The sequence below is a fragment of the Bufo gargarizans genome, chromosome 3, assembly GCF_014858855.1.
Source record: "Bufo gargarizans isolate SCDJY-AF-19 chromosome 3, ASM1485885v1, whole genome shotgun sequence".
Classification (NCBI taxonomy): Eukaryota; Metazoa; Chordata; class Amphibia; order Anura; family Bufonidae; genus Bufo; species Bufo gargarizans.
Window position 1 is genome coordinate 359071523 of NC_058082.1, and position 18071 is coordinate 359089593.

At 43.1% G+C, this 18071-nt stretch overlaps 1 protein-coding gene across 1 annotated transcript in view; it reads left to right on the forward strand.

Moving 5' to 3' along the window:
• Positions 1-16725, forward strand: part of SMPDL3B (sphingomyelin phosphodiesterase acid like 3B) — an 82379-nt gene extending 65654 nt beyond the window's left edge. The window contains exons 8-9 of the mRNA XM_044287903.1: positions 2296-2429; positions 14634-16725. Of these exons, the coding sequence (XP_044143838.1) occupies positions 2296-2429; positions 14634-14993 (494 nt within the window). The 3' untranslated portion in view covers positions 14994-16725. The remainder of the gene's footprint in view (positions 1-2295; positions 2430-14633) is intronic.
• Positions 16726-18071: the final 1346 nt, after the last annotated feature.

Below are 18071 nucleotides of genomic sequence, written 5' to 3' on the forward strand. Positions count from 1 at the left end.
CCCTGGTCATTAAGGGGGTTTTAGCTAGCGGGGTTGAAGTGGTTAAGACTAGCGTGTGGAACATCGGTCTTAATAATTCTGTCCATTTGCGTTTCGTTCCATAGCTTTAAAATTATCAAACATATAAACAAAAATGAATACATAGAAATCTTTCCTGCTTACAGTTACCCTTGTGATACAGGCATATTGTATTGCATGTGGTTATGACACCACGAGAAGATAACATTTCGCAACTTGTCACACCAACTATTTGACTTGGGATTTAATGAGCTGTCACTGCAGCTGTCCACTGTCTATAGACAAGGCTCTGTTCCATGCGTTGTTTTCCACCAGGTTTCTTTTGCTGTATTATGGCCAGAATTGCATGGCATGATGCACAATTGTATGTGGTAAAAACTTATGGAAGCCTATAATGGACCCATCGTACATCGGTGAGATCTGGAACAAATCTGTCACAAAATATATCCTAACAGATTCAGTATACCTGTCATGACACCCGCACAAAGCCATAATGCTAATGTGAATTTGCCACAGAAAGGTTGTTTCTTTTTTGAGGGGCTGCTTTTTTAAGCAGATTCTATTCATACACCGAACAGTAGCAACTATTTGTACTAAATGTGGCAGGTGTACAAAGAAGTGCTTAATAACTATCATTTTCAAAAAAGTACAGCTATTTTTTAAGAAAAAAAAATTAAAAGTGATAATTTCTTAAGGTGGCCATTTAGGCTGGATTGGCAGGCCATCTACTGCATATGGGGGCCCCCCAACTCTCCCTTAATGACATACATGGGGGGACTAAGGCTGGGTTCACACGGGCGTGTCCGGACGCGTCCCGGTGTATTGCAGCAAACCCGCGCGATTAGGTACGCAATTGCAGTCAGTTTTGACTGCGATTACTTTCAGATGTTCAATTTTTATCGCGCGGGTGCAATGTGTTTTACAGAAGTTCAGGTTTGTGTTCGGTGTTGTGTAGATGTTATTATTTTCCCTTATAACATGGTTATAAGGGAAAATAATAGCATTCTGAATACAGAATGCTTAGTAGGTGATCAATTGAGGGTTAAAAAAAATTAACTCACCTTCTCCTCTTGATCGCGTAGTTCCCGGTCTCTTCTTTACTTCTTTAATGATGAACTACCGGCTAAAGGACCTGTGGTGACGTCCGATCACATGCTCCAATCACATGGTCCATCACCACGGTGATGGACCATGTGATTGGAGCATGTGATCTGACGTCACCATGTGATTGGAGCATGTGATCTGACGTCACCACAGTTCCTTTAGCCGGTAGTTCATCATTAAAGTAAAGAAGAGACCGGGAACTACGTGATCAAGAGGAAAAGGTGAGTTAATTTTATTTTATTTTTTTAACCCTCAATTGATCACCTACTAAGCATTCTGTATTCAGAATGCTATTATTTTCCCTTATAACCATGTTATAAGGGAAAATAATACAGTGAATAGACTGTCACCTAGCAACCATGCATGGAAATCGCACCGCATCTGCACTTGCTTGCGGATGCTTGCGATTTTCACTCAGCCCTATTCACTTCTATGGGGCCTGCGCTGCGTGAAAAACGCACAATATACAGCATGCTGCGATTTTCACGCAACGTATAAGTGATGCGTGAAAATCACCGCTCATGTGCACAGCCCCATAGAAATGACTGGGTCCAGATTCAGTGCGGGTACAATGCGTTCACCTCCCGCATTGCACACGTGCGGAAATCTCGCCCGTGTGAACTCAGCCTAAAGGGTTGGATAGTTGAATTTCAGAAGCCTGATCCTTTTGTTCTCTGCAAGATACGCTGCTGTCGAAGGTATCTGACAGCAGCTATCTCCACCTTTAGGAAACATGGCTGTTTGCATGAGCTGAGCATGCATGTGTATGGAGGGGTTTGGAGAGACAGCTGTTGGCTGAACAAGTTGTTGTATGTGTTTGACCAGACTAAAGATATGGCCACACAGTCAGATTTCCTGATGCAGTTTTGGAGGCTAAAATCAGAAGTAAATTCTTCTTTTATAATCCAGTCCTGATGTTGGCTTCCAAAACTGCATGCAGAAACCTGAGCGTATGGCCATCCCCAAGTGTTTTTATGCCAGGCTATGAACTCCACTGATTTTTGCAGACACTGTAACAAGAAAAATCTAGTTACTATCCTGCTAGACCCTTTCTCTTCAGAAACTACAAGTTTGTACACTTTTTGATGCAGGGATGTGGTGATTCTCAAGTAATAAAACATATTAATTTCTGTATGGAGATATACTTTTATTTTCAAAACTTTCTTATTCCAGGTGATCCTATTGGCAGCATGTTTATTGCACCTGGAGTATCTCCTTGGAAAACCACTTTACCAGGAGTAGCGAATGGAGCTAACAATCCTGGAATCAGAGTGTTTGAGTATGACCGGAAAAACCTTCAGGTTCTGGTAAGTAGTCTTCGTACATACAGGTCCTTCTAAAAAAATTAGCATATTTTGATAAAGTTCATTATTTTCTGTAATGTACTGATAAACATTAGACCTTCATATATTTTAGATTCATTACACACCAACTGAAGTAGTTCAAGCCTTTTATTGTTTTAATATTGATGATTTTGGCATACAGCTCATGAAAACCCAAAATTCCTATCTAAAAAAATTAGCATATCATGAAAAGGTTCTCTAAACGAGCTATTAACCTAATCATCTGAATCAACTAATTAACTCTAAACACCTGCAAAAGATTCCTGAGGCTTTTAAAAACTCCCAGCCTGGTTCATTACTCAAAACCGCAATCATGGGTAAGACTGCCGACCTGACTGCTGTCCAGAAGGCCATCATTGACACCCTCAAGCAAGAGGGTAAGACACAGAAATAAATTTCTGAACGAATAGGCTGTTCCCAGAGTGCTGTATCAAGGCACCTCAGTGGGAAGTCTGTGGGAAGGAAAAAGTGTGGCAGAAAACGCTGCACAACGAGAAGAGGTGACCGGACCCTGAGGAAGATTGTGGAGAAGGACCGATTCCAGACCTTGGGGGACCTGCGGAAGCAGTGGACTGAGTCTGGAGTAGAAACATCCAGAGCCACCGTGTACAGGCGTGTGCAGGAAATGGGCTACAGGTGCCGCATTCCCCAGGTCAAGCCACTTTTGAACCAGAAACAGCAGCAGAAGCGCCTGACCTGGGCTACAGAGAAGCAGCACTGGACTGTTGCATGTCATTCGGAAATCAAGGTGCCATAGTCTGGAGGAAGACTGGGGAGAGGGAAATGCCAAAATGCCTGAAGTCCAGTGTCAAGTACCTACAGTCAGTGATGGTCTGGGGTGCCATGTCAGCTGCTGGTGTTGGTCCACTGTGTTTTATCAAGGGCAAGGTCAATGCAGCTAGCTATCAGGAGATTTTGGAGCACTTCATGCTTCCATCTGCTGAAAAGCTTTATGGAGATGAAGATTTCATTTTTCAGCACGACCTGGCACCTGCTCACAGTGCCAAAACCACTGGTAAATGGTTTACTGACCATGGTATTACTGTGCTCAATTGGCCTGCCAACTCTCCTGACCTGAACCCCATAGAGAATCTGTGTGATATTGGGAAGAGAAAGTTGAGAGACGCAAGACCCAACACTCTGGATGAGCTTAAGGCCGCTATCGAAGCATCCTGGACCTCCATAACACCTCAGCAGTGCCACAGGCTGATTGCCTCCATGCCACGCCGCATTGAAGCAGTCATTTCTGCAAAAGGATTCCCGACCAAGTATTGAGTGCATAACTGAACATAATTATTTGAAGGTTGACTTTTTTTTGTATTAAAAACACTTTTCTTTTATTGGTCGGATGAAATATGCTAATTTTTGTAGATAGGAAATTTGGGTTTTTATGAGCTGTATGCCAAAATCATCAATATTAAAACAATAAAAGGCTTGAACTACTTCAGTTGGTGTGTAATGAATCTAAAATATATGAAAGTCTAATGTTTATCAGTACATTACAGAAAATAATGAACTTTTATCACAATATGCTAATTTTTTTAGAAGGACCTGTACACAAGACTAGAATTTACAATTTCCTTAGTTGCTGTTGGATACAGCATACACAATTACATAATTGATTTTCTATGGATTAAACTAGAGGTGCATCTCAAGAAATTAGAATATTAGCAAAAAGTTTATTTAAGTTTATTTAGTTATTTAATTCAAAAAGTGAAACTCATATGTTGTATAGGTTCATTACACATAGAGTGATCTATTTTAAGTGTTTATTTATTAATGTTGATGAATATAGATTACAGCTAATGAAAACCCAAAAGTTAGTATCTCAGAAAATTACAATATTATGTAAGACCAATTAAAATAATTATTTTTAATACAGCCATGTTGGCATACTGAAAAGTCAGTACTTGGTGGGACCTCCTTTTGCAATGTGGCGTGGTATGGAGGCGATCAGCCTGTGGCACTGCTGAGTTGTTAATGACGCCCAGGTTGCTTTTATAGCAGCCTTCACCTTGTCTCCATTGTTGGGTCTGGTGTGTCTTATCTTTCTCTTGACAATGCCCCATAGATTCTATGGTCAGGTGAGTTTGCTGGCCAATCAAGCACAGTAATAGCATGGTTATTAAACCAGTTATTAGTAAATTTGGCAGTGTGGGCGGGTGCCAAGTCCTGCTGGAAAATTGCATCAGCATCTCCATAAAGCTTGTCAGCTCAGTAGAGAGAAGCATGAAGTGCTCTAAAATGTCCTGGTAGACAGCTGTGTTGACTTCGGACTTGATATAACACAGTGGACCAACACCAGCAGATGACATAGCTCTTCAAACCATCACTGTCTGTGGAAACTTCACACTGGACCTCAAGCAACTTGGATTGTGTGCCTCTCCACTCTTCTATCAGACTCTGGGACCTTGATTTCCAAATGAAATGCAAAATTTACTTTCATCTGAAAACAGGACTTTGGACCACTGAGCAACAGCCCAGTCCTTTTTCTCCTTAGGGTCATGAGTGGCTTGATACAAGGAATGTGACAGCTGTAGTCCATGTCCTATGTCTGTGTGTTGTGGCTTTTGACTCCAGCCACGGTCAACACCTTGTAAATCTCCTCCAAATCTTTGAATGGCCTTTTCTTGACAGTCCTTTCAAGACTACAGTTATCCCTGTTGCTTGTGTTTCTTTTTCCACCACACTATTTCCTTCCACTCAACTCTCCATTAATATGCTTGTATACAGCACTCTGTAAACAGCCAGTTTCTTTAGCAATGACTTTTGTGGCTTACCCTCTGTCACGGCAGTGTCACAGTCTCGGTGTGGTGCACCGTGACACGTTGCCGTGCATGATGTTGGCAGGGGCAACGTGTGGCTGGTGAGTGAGGGGTTAACCACCTTTCTGGGTGTAGTCACTTGGTGTGTGCTGGAGTTATGCTCCTGGTCTGGATTTGCCATCTTTCAGTGTGAGGGCCACCTAGTGGGACATCAATGTCATCCCGTTGTTTCCCTGTGTCACCTTCCCTTCCTATTATGTTTCTATGTGTTGTGTTGTTGGTATGGGTTGGTGTTTGATGTCTAGTCGTTGTTACAGGTCTGGTGGTGTTTGTTGTCCAGCATGTTTGCTAGACATCCGCCCTGTCTATCTGTTGTTGCCTCCGGAAGGGGGTGTCAGGGTTCCCCGGAGGGGAACCCATGTAATGCATTGGGCGAAACGCGTTAGGGATGAAGGGACCTATACTTTGAATGTTATGATCATTGCAAGAAGAAGGTGCCTTTCAGCAAATAACGATTTCATCCCACATTGCAGAAATTGCACTAAGTGTACATTTATTGTTATGTATTCAGCATTTATCCATCTTGATGTACTCAGCATTTATTATTTTCGGTATTTATAGAAGGTCATTGAATCGACCTGCTGTACTGCACCTTATCCAGGTTGCCTCTAAAATTCTTCTTCAGGGCCATCCAAGAGTTTTTAGGAGGTTCCTGAATACGGGATCGCCCCTATCGGGTCGGCTATTCCGTTCTCTAGGCAGGGCTATACAGTATAGGGTGAGTATGAGGGAAAGGTCCCCACTTTACCATCGCAACCTTGCCTACAGTACTACCCCATCCCATTTTGGGGAATATTTATCACTATATCTACTTGTTCACATTTGTTTTGATTATTTTGGTTTTGGAAATTTCTCTTTTTTGGGGTAATTTTAGTATTTAGAATAAAGGCTACATTTTAAATTAGGGTGGTACTCTGTGAATAGTCTATTTGGATTCATACCACCTGAGTATATTCACCCTCTGACGGGTTACTGTCTTAGGCTACTTTCACACCTGTGTTAGGTGCGGATCCATCGGGTATCTGCAAAGACTGATCCGTACCTGTAATGCAAACGCTTGTATCCGTTCAGAACGGATCAGTTTGCATTATTCTTTTTTTTTTTTTAAGTCTAAGTCAAAACAGATCCGTCCTCACTTACATTGAAAGTCAATGGGGGACGGATCCGTTTTCAACTGCACCATATTGTGTCAGTGAAAACGGATCCGTCCCCATTGACTTACATTGTAAGTCAGGACAGATCCGTTTGGCTCTGCATCGCCAGGCGGACACCAAAACGATGCAAGCAGCATTTTGGTATCCGCATTCAGAGCATAATGGAGCCAAACTGATGCATTCTGAACGGATCCTTATCCATTCAGAATGCATTGGCGCTGAACTAATCCGTTTTGAACCGTTTGTGAGATCCCTGAAACGGATCTCACAAACGGAATTCAAAACGCCAGTGTGAAAGTAGCCTTAGCTGTGACACCTATTATTGTGTGGCCTACTAAACCAGACTGAAGGCTTTAAAGTCTAAGGAAACCTTTGCAGGTGTTTTGTGTTGATTAGCTAATTGTGACACCATGAATCTACAATATTGAACTTTTTCATAATAATCAAATTTTCTGATTTGCTTACTTCATTGTTTTTGATTAGCTGTAATGCATAATCATCCACATTAAGAGAAATACAGTGAGGAACAGAAGTATTTAAACACCCTGCGATTTTGCAAATTCTCTTACTAAGAAATCATGGAGAGGTCTGAAATTCACATTGTAGGTGCATTCTCACTCTGTGAGACAGAATAAAAAATAAAAAAAATCTGGAAATCACATTGTATGATTTTTAAAGAATGTATTTGTCTTGCACTGCTGAACATAAGTATTTGAACACCTGAGAAAATCTGTGTTAATATTTGGTACAGAAGCCTTTGTTTGCAATTAAAGAGGTCAAACAATTCCTGTAGCTCTTAACCAGGTTTGCACACACTGCAACAGAGATTTTGGCCCACTCCTCCACACAGATCTCCTCTAGATCTGTCAGGTTTTGGGGCTGTCGCTGAGCAACTGGGAGTTTCAGGTTTCTCCACAGATGTTCTATTGGATTTAAGTCTGAAGACTGGCTAGGCCACTCCAGAACCTTGATATGCTTCTTATGGAGCCACTCCTTGGTTATCCTGGCTGTGTGCTTCGGGTCGTTGTCATGTTGGAAGACCCAGCCACGACCCATCTTCAATGCCCTGACTAAGGGAAGGAGGTTGTTGCTCCCATGCCTCCTCTGGATCATCCAGATGGTCATTGGCAAACTTCAGACGGGCCTGGACATGTGATGACTTCAGCAGGGGAACCTTCCGTGCAATGCATGATTTGAAACCATGACGGCGTAGTGTTCTACCAACAGTGACCTTTGAAACTGTGGTCCTAGCTCTCTTCGTGTCATTGACCAGCTTCTCCCTTGTAGTTCTGGGCTGATCCCTCACCTTTCTTATCATAAGTAATACCCCACGAGGTGAGATCTTGCATGGAGCCCCAGTCCAAGGGAGACTGACAGTCTTCTTTAGCCTCTTCCATTTTCTAACAATTGCTCGAACAGTTGATCTATTTTCACCAAGCTGCTTGGCAATTGCCCTGTAGCCCTTTTCAGCCTTGTGGATGTCCACAATTTTGTCTCTGGTGTCTTTTGACAGCTCTTTGGTCTTGCCCATAGTAGTAGTTGACGTCTGACTGACTATGGGGTGGACAGGTGTCTTTAAAGAGCTCAGACAGGTGCTACTAAGTTAGATGAATGAGTGTAGTAGAGGTGGACTTTTTAAAGGCACAAACACAGGTCTTTGAGAGCTAGAATTCTTGCTGTTTCTCAGGTGTTTAAATACTTATGTTCAGCAGTGCAAGACAAATAAATTCTTTAAAAATCATACAATGTGATTTCCAGATTTTTTTTTTATTATTATTTTTTTATTCTGTCTCTCAGAGTGGGAATGCACCTACAATGTGAATTTCAGACCCCTCCATGATTTCTAAGTAAGAGAACTTGCAAAATCACAGTGTTCAAATACTTCTGTTCCTCACTGTAAATGCTTGAACTAGATCACTCTATATGTAATGAATCTATATAATATATATTTCACTTTTTGAATTGAATTACTAAAATAAATTAACTTATCAATGATATTCTAATTTATTGAGATGCACTAGAATCTATTGGGAAATTCAGTGTATGCTACTTTCCAGAATATATACAGTAGAGACCAAAAGTTTGGACACACCTTCTCATTCAAAGAGTTTTTCCTTTTATTTTCATGACTATGAAAATTGTAGATTTCACACTGAAGGCATCAAAACTATGAATTAACACATGTGGAATTATATACATAACAAAAAAGTGTGAAACAACTGAAAATATGTCATATTCTAGGTTCTTCAAAGTAGCCACCTTTTGCTTTGATTACTGCTGTGCACACTCTTGGCATTCTCTTGATGAGCTTCAAGAGGTAGTCACCTGAAATGGTCTTCCAACAGTCTTGAAGGAGTTCCCAGAGATGCTTAGCACTTGTTGGCCCTTTTGCCTTCACTCTTCAGTCCAGCTCACCCCAAACCAACTCGATTGGGTTCAGGTCTGGTGACTGTGGAGGCCAGGTCATCTGGCGCAGGACCCCATCACTCTCCTTCATGGTCAAATAGCCCTTACACAGCCTGGAGGTGTGTTTGGGGTCATTGTCCTGTTGAAAAATAAATGATGGTCCAACTAAACGCAAGCCGGATGGAATAGCATGCCGCTGCAAGATGCTGTGGTAGCCATGCTGGTTCAGTATGCCTTCAATTTTGAATAAATCCCCAACAGTGTCACCAGCAAAGCACCCCCACACCATCACACCTCCTCCTCCATGCTTCACGGTGGGAACCAGGCATGTAGAGTCCATCCGTTCACCTTTTCTGCGTCGCACAAAGACACGGTGGTTGGAACTATTCCTTGTGTTCTTTAGCCCAAACAAGTCTCTTCTGCTTGTTGCCTGTCCTTAGCAGTGGTTTCCTAGCAGATATTCTACCATGAAGGCCTGATTCACAAAGTCTCCTCTTAACAGTTGTTCTAGAGATGTGTCTGCTGCTAGAACTCTGTGTGGCATTGACCTGGTCTCTAATCTGAGCTGCTGTTAACCTGCGATTTCTGAGGCTGGTGACTCGGATGAACTTATCCTCCGCAGCAGAGTTGACTCTTGGTCTTCCTTTCCTGGGGCGGTCCACACGTGAGCCAGTTTCTTTGTAGCACTTGATGGTTTTTGTGACTGCACTTGGGGACACTTTCAAAGTTTTCCCAATTTTTCGGACTGACTGACCTTCATCTGACTGACCTCCATCCGATTTGCGTTTAGTTGGACCATCATTTATTTTTCAACAGGACAATGACAGACAATGGGCCCCTATAGCGGGAGGGGGGAGTATACTTATTTAAAATATAACTTTTATGGAGATCAAAAGATATCAGAAAAATAAGACTCACTACACATAGTAGACATACATACACATAAACGACCAACTAAATGGTGCCTTGCTGGTATAGACAAAAAATCTGTTCCGTCCGGGAAGATGCAAACAGTCTAACCAGACCCTTTGTAGGTAGTGGGAGAGGTCCTTGGATACAGGAGGCAGGAGACACTTGGATCATGCCGTGCGGGAATAGGTGCATTCACTGTGGGGCCGAGTAGACGGAGCAATGGAGTAAGTCCTGTACAACCCTACCAAGGTGAAGCGGGCTATTATGCTACTACCTATCTACACGGAGCACTCGCCTTGGAAAAGGCGACCCCGTCCGGTAGCCTGTCCCTATATTGGACCTAACCCTAAAACTACAGAAGTTATGCCAGTGAAATGAAGGTAAAGTTGCTTCCAATGGTCTCCCGACATGGCACGTTTCTGTCCGTGACTCTTCAGGGGAAAGATTGCAGGAAGATGAGAGGTAGAAAGCCGCAGGTATCTAACCTGAGGCTGAATACACACTGGAAAAGGGAACAAGCTAAGAAGCTTGTAATCTGCTATCCCGGGGTGGGATGCAGTATTGCGCAGGAGGGGTAGTCCTGTGCTAGACGGTCCGGGGGACACAATAGTCCCTGGCAAGTGAAACCCTTCTGGTTGGGGGTAACAGTGCAATAAAACAGTCGCAGTGATGTACATGAGTAATGGGTTTAAATAATCGCGCTCCATGTCCGTCACCATCCCTCCCCATTGGCGTCATCAGCATGCGACGTCGGCCAGAAGCGCCGCTCCCGCACAGTCACGTGACCCTGACCTCAGGAAACCTGAGCTGAGGCAACATCTACAAGGCAAGGGGCGGGCGCAATCAGTGACATCACACGCTGGCGGCACCATGTGGGGTGGGCGGGAACGCGGCAAGAGATGGGCGGAGTTATGGATCGCTCAGCCAATGTTTTAGTGGTCTGATGATCACATGGGACGCACAGTGTACGCGTCTCCAAGGTAACACAGGAGATAGTAAAGCCTTAAATCAGCTGGTGGCATTTGGTGCAGAAAACAGGGGTAGACAAGTGATCGATGATGCAAATACTGTCATTGAAGTCCCTGACAGGGTGACATGAAGTCAGAAGTTCGCAACTGTGCCGATTACACGGGTACCATGCGACCAGGGCCCAGCAATGGTCATATAAGGCGCACTTAAGATGAAGTGGATGCCTGTGATTGCGCATTAACAGCACAGGCGCACTTAGGATGAAGTGGATGCCTGTGATTGCGCATTAACGGCGCAATCTCAGCAGGATACGCAGTCACTATATTCATAATGCATACAAGCTAACCCCAGGAGGCGATGCGCCTCAGGGAACGCATGCGCCTTTATGCTGGTGGGTACACCAGCAGGGACGCATGCGCAGATATGTGGAGAAAGATGTACACATAGGGGTTAGCAAGCGCAGACTTGGAAAGTAGAGCCATATGCAGTGCCCCAAACCATCAAGAAAACAGCAGCATGGCAGATGAGGCATAACAGTTAGCATGCACGTGATTTTTTCAAAAGAAAACAAGTATAGTTCAGTCTCTTGTTCATGCCACATGGTGCTGCTGTTTTCAGATTAAAGATCCAGCGTGCTTCACGTTGGAGGAGGGTCCTGTCCCAGTCCCCCCCTCTTGGAGGGGGTTTCACAAGATCAATGCCCATGAATTTCAACCGGGCTTTGCCATTGTGATCGGTGTGCACAGTTATGACACCGGGGTGTCCCTCTTGTGTGTGACATCCCCCATGTGCTCACCGATCCTCCTCCGTATGGTCTTACCGACGTATTCCAGACCACATTCACAGAGGATACAATATATCACACCTCTGGATTTACAGTTGATGAAATGTGGAATGGAATACGTCTTGCCTGTAACCGAGCTGGTGAAGGATTTAGTGGTCATAATGTATTTGCAGGCGACACATCTGCCACATTTATGACTACCTACCAGGCTGGACCGCAGCCATGTTGAGTTTGTGCTGATGGACGAGAAATGACTGCGGACAAGTTTATCATGCAAGTTGGTACCGCGTCTGTACGTTATCTGTGGACTGTCTCCTAGTATATCCTGCAGGTCAGGGTCCATTTTAAGGATCCCCCAGTGGCGTTGTAAAATCTCCCTGACCTGACTTGAACCTCTGTCAAATGTGGTGATGATACGGGACAGTTTGGTTGCAGAGGTGTTCGGCTGTTTCTTAATTAATAGGGTGGGTCTCTGTTGTGCAAGGGCCACCTTGTAGGCAGCTCTCAAGATGTAATCCGGGTACCCGCTTTGTAGAAATCTAGCCCTTAGCTCAGCTGCCTGCGCCACAAAGTCCTTTTTATCTGAGCAATTTCTAGTAAAGTTCCTCAGATAACCATAGTTTGTAACTGAAAAGAAAAGTAGGATTTGTGCAAGTTATAACCAGTTGCCACAGGACAACGACCCCAAACATACCTCCAGGTTGTGTAAGGGCTATTTGACTATGAAGGAGAGTGATGGGGTGCTGTGCCAGATGACCTGGCCTCCACAGTCACTGGACCTGAACCCAATCGAGATGGTTTTGGGTGAGCTGGACCGCAGAGTGAAGGCAAAAGGGCCAACAAGTGCTAAGCATCTCTGGGAACTCCTTCAAGACTGTTGGAAGACCATTTCAGGTGACTACCTCTTGAAGCTCATCAAGAGAATGCCAAGAGTGTGCAAAGCAGTAATCAAAGCAAAAGGTGGCTACTTTGAAGAACCTAGAATATGACATATTTTCAGTTGTTTCACACTTTTTTGTTATGTATATAATTCCACGTGTTAATTCATAGTTTTGATGCCTTCAGTGTGAATCTACAATTTTCATAGTCATGAAAATAAAGAAAACTCTCTTTGAATGAGAAGGTGTGTCCAAACGTTTGGTCTGTACTGTAGATATATATACAAACCGGATTCCAAAAAAGTTGGGACACTATACAAATCGTGAATAAAAACTGAATGCAATGATGTGGAGGTGCCAACTTCTAATATTTTATTCAGAATGGAACATAAATCACGGAACAAAAGTTTAAACTGAGAAAATGTACCATTTTAAGGGAAAAATATGTTGAATCAGAATTTCATGGTGTCAACAAATCCCCAAAAAGTTGGGACAAGGCCATTTTCACCACTGTGTGGCATCTCCCCTTCTTCTTACAACACTCAACAGACGTCTGGGGACCGAGGAGACCAGTTTCTCAAGTTTAAAAATAGGAATGCTCTCCCATTCTTGTCTAATACAGGCCTCTAACTGTTCAATCGTCTTGGGCCTTCTTTGTTGCACCTTCCTCTTTATGATGCGCCAAATGTTCTCTATAGGTGAAAGATCTGGACTGCAGACTGGCCATTTCAGTACCCGGATCCTTCTCCTACGCAGCCATGATGTTGTGATTGATGCAGAATGTGGTCTGGCATTATCTTGTTGAAAAATGCAGGGTCTTCCCTGAAAGAGATGACGTCTGGATGGGAGCATATGTTGTTCTAGAACCTGAATATATTTTTCTGCATTGATGGTGCCTTTCCAGACATGCAAGCTGCCCATGCCACACGCACTCATGCAACCCCATACCATCAGAGATGCAGGCTTCTGAACTGAGCGTTGATAACAACTTGGGTTGTCCTTGTCCTCTTTGGTCCGGATGACATGGCGTCCCAGATTTCCAAAAAGAACTTTGAATCGTGACTCGTCTGACCACAGAACAGTCTTCCATTTTGCCACACTCCATTTTAAATGATCCCTGGCCCAGTGAAAACGCCTGAGCTTGTGGATCTTGCTTAGAAATGGCTTCTTCTTTGCACTGTAGAGTTTCAGCTGGCAACGGCGGATGGCACGGTGGATTGTGTTCACTGACAATGGTTTCTGGAAGTATTCCTGAGCCCATTCTGTGATTTCCTTTACAGTAGCATTCCTGTTTGTGGTGCAGTGTCGTTTAAGGGCCCGGAGATCACAGGCATCCAGTATGGTTTTGCGGCCTTGACCCTTACGCACAGAGATTGTTCCAGATTCTCTGAATCTTCGGATGATGTTATGCACAGTTGATGATGATAGATGCAAAGTCTTTGCAATTTTTCGCTGGGTAACTCCTTCCTGATATTGCTCCACTATCTTTCTGCACAACATTGTGGGAATTGGTGATCCTCTACCCATCTTGGCTTCTGAGAGACACTGCCACTCTGAGAAGCTCTTTTTATACCCAATCATGTTGCCAATTGACCTAATTAGTGTTAATTGGTCTTCCAGCTCTTCGTTATGCTCAAATTTACTTTTTCCAGCCTCTTATTGCTACTTGTCCCAACTTTTTTGGGATTTGTTGACACCGTGAAAATTTGAATCAACGTATTTTTCCTTTAAAATGATACATTTACTCGGATTAAACGTTTGATCTGTCATCTACGTTCTATTACAAATAAAATATTGACATGTGCCATCTCCACATCATTGCATTCAGTTTTTATTCACAATTTGTTTAGTGTCCCAACTTTTTTGGAATCCGGTTTGTATTATACAATATCATACATGTTGAAAAATATCTGTGCAGTTACCTTTCCACTATGAATTGGCCTGTGAAATACTTTAGCCACCATAAAGCTAGAATGTGGTAACAACAACCACTTTAAATTAGAGGAACTTTGCAAAATGTTGGCGATACCTCTATGAGGAAATCTAAGAGCATAGAGGATGCTGGGGTGGCTTCATGGTGATGCTTTATTTCCTCCTTTCTAGTAAAGTTCCTCAGATAACCATAGTTTCTCTGTAACTGAAAAGAAAAGTAGGATTTGTGCAAGTTATAACCAGTTGCCACATTGTCAAATATAAGATGTTGAAAATGTATTTAAATATCCGTATCATTATGTTTACAGGATATGGTCACATACTACCTGAACCTCACATTTGCAAATATAGAATCTCCAAGATGGGAGAAGGAGTATCGTCTAACAGAAGCATTTTTGGTGCCGGATGGCTCTCCCCAGTCTATGCACAAAGTATTGGAAAAAATATCTAAGGACCAATGCTTTTTACAAAAGTACTATGAATATAACTCAGTCAGCTATGATTTGGAAACCTGTGAGGAGTCTTGTAAAATTGATCATGTTTGTGCTATTCGTGAAGTGGACTTCACAAAGTACGATGAATGTGTAAAGAACAGTATCTCGTCTTTAACGCCTGTCTCTCATATAGCAACGATGATGATGATGCTCATCTGTCTCTTTCTGAAGTAAACCCACAAAACAGCTCTCAGTTCAAAATAGAAGACAGATTATTCTTAGTCCTTGCTAATAAAGCTTTTGGCACTATGTAAAAACTGAATTTGAAGAAATTTGTAAAATATTATGGTAACTGGCTCTAATAATATATATTCTTCTGAAACAAACACATAACTCTGCCCCAGGACTGATTTTTTTTACTGTACAGGTGTCCATACACCACAGTGTTTTGCTGTGTAAAAACCTGCACCTGACTATTTTCTGGTGGACTTTTGTGCCATGTGTGAAGATACCCATACTCATTCACTTTGCAGGTACTGTACAATGCTGCAGATTTTCTGCACAAGAATCCACAACGGCACATCTACAGCATTGCAGTCACATTTGGACATAGCCCATTTCAGTCTTCTAAAAAGCGCTTGTCAAAACAACCCCATTCAGATGAATGTCATATACTGACAGGCTTCTTCTAAACCACTACACAGCCAAAATAGGAGGCATAGAGATTTAGCTTAATACAAGTAATGGTCCATTTACACATACTGACAATTTTGGGCTATTATCGGGGATAAGCATTTGTAGAAACTCTTGTCCCAATAATTTGCCTGTATAAAAGGTGCCAGCGATCATCTGAGCAAACAATCTTTATCCCAGTCATGGCGCATGCCCTCTTTACAGAAGGTCCATAGCCAGGACCCAAATGATGCAGCTCACCATATCGTATGCCATACCAAGAGATTAAAAGTGATCCCATGTTTGCTGACTAAACTATTCCTGTGCTTGCCATTTTCTTAAAGCCATATTTTTTTGGCGATGGTCTTGAGTGACGGCTTGTTTTTTGTGGGATGATGTGTTGTTTACATTGGTACCATTTTGGGGTACATATGACTTTTTGATCACTTGATATTAAGCTTTTTGTATGGTAATGTGACCAAAAAATGGCTGTTCTGGCACTGTTTCTTATTTTTTTACAGGGTAGATTATGTGATAGTTTGATAGCGGCAGTCGTGACAGACACGGCAAAACTTAATAGGTCTATTTTTTTCAATAGTTAATGAGTTGATAAGTGTAAAGGGGTGTTTTTTTTATTTTTTTTTACAATTGAAACTTTTTTGCACTTTATATTTTTTCCCACTAGGGGACTTTAACTTTTGGGCTTCTGATCTGTTTTACAATGCTTTATAATACATAGGCCTAATAGCTGCCATGCTCAGAGGCCTTTGTAAGGCCTTGCGCTGCTTTGTCAGGAATCGGCAACCAGCGATCACATCACGGGGAGCCAATGGGTTGAGAGAGAGAGCACCCTCCCTCTGCAAACCCCTTAGATTTGTCAGTCAGCATTGACAGCAGAACCTAAGGAGGTTAATCCACAAGCAGCAAAGTTTTCAGGAAAGATGACGGATATAACCAGGCCCCTGCTGCTGATCGGGCAAGCAAAGCTCCTATGCCCGCCTGATCAGCACGCTGTACTATTACGGCAATGGTCAGGAACTCATACATTTTCAGCACTGGTTGGGAAGGGGTTAAGTTTACATTGCTTATTTCTGGTATAACGTTGTATGTAATTTCATAAAATAATTGAATATGGTAAATAAATAGAAATCTGGATTTTTTTCCAGAATCAGAATATTCTGGAACTTTCTTGAGTAGATTTCACTGAAATCAGAGGAGAAAAAACCTGTAATACTTTTTCCGTAAACACAAGATAGAAGTATTATAAATGAAGCTACTGTATGTTTGCTCACATCATGTGTATGTCATGTGTATTATAAAGCATATTTAAGAAATCTGTCAGCATCAACAAACTAGAGTTATGTAATTCGATTGTAGTTTGATTATGTAATTTTTATCTTTATACTCATTTGTATTCTGACACTGTGCTCTGACAAACCAGCAGTAATATGCATTCAGAGGACTCGCGAGCTCACGCACATCAGGGCTCGTACACACAAGAGTGTGTGTCCCTTGCCCGTGGTGCAGACTGCAAATAGCTCTGCACTGTACGGGCACTGTCCGTGTGCACGCTATTTGCAAATGCGGAGCCATTGACTTGAATGGGTTCACGATTCAAAGAGACATTCCGCACAGCAAAAAAATAGGACATGTTCTATTTTTTTGCAGTGTGTGGAAGCATGGACCGAAAACCCACGGAAGTGCTTTGCAGTGCTTCTGATCCGTGCCTCTGCTCCGTATCTTAAAGGGAACCTGTCACCGGGATTTTGTGTATAGAGCTGAGGACATGGGTTGCTAGATGGCCGCTAGCACATCTGCAACACCCAGTCCCCATAGCTCTGTGTGCTTTTATTGTGTAAAAAGACCGATTTGATACATATGCAAATTAACCTGAGATGAGTCCTGTATGTGAGATGAGTCAGGGACAGGACTCATCTCAGGTTAATTTGCATATGTATCAAATCAGGTTTTTTACACAATAAAAGCACACAGAGCCATGGGGACTGGATATTGTGGATGTGTTAGCAGCCATCTAGCAACCCATGTCCTCAGCTCTATACACAAAATCCCGGTGACATATACAGCGGCCCCCAGGGATCTCACTGCACTTACTATTATCCCTGGGCGCCGCTCCGTTCGGCCGCTGTGCCCTCCGGTATCTTCGCTAACTTGGTTATAGTAAGCAGCGATTGCCCTTGTTCTGCTGGGCGTCTCCTTCTCCCATGCTGTAGAGCTGGCCAATCACAGCGCAGAGTTCACAGCCTGGGAGAAAAAAACTCCCAGGCTGTGAGCTCTGCGCTGCGATTGGCCAGCGCTACAGCCTAGGAGGAGGAGACACCCAGCAGAACAAGGGCAGTCTCCGCCTACTATAACCAAGTCCCCTAAGTCTCCGCCTACTATAACCAAGTGAGCGAAGATGCCGGAGGACATCGCGGCTGAACGGAGCGGCACCCAGGGATAATAGTAAGGGCTGTTTCACACGAGCGGATGCCGTGCGTGGCATCCGCTCCGTGAAAGACAGCCAAGACCCGATGCGGACTGCAGAGGCACGGAGCATTAACATGACTGATAATGCTCCGTGCCTCTCTGTGAGCTCTTTACTACGAAATCGCAGTGACAACAATGTTTTTCCAGGTGAAA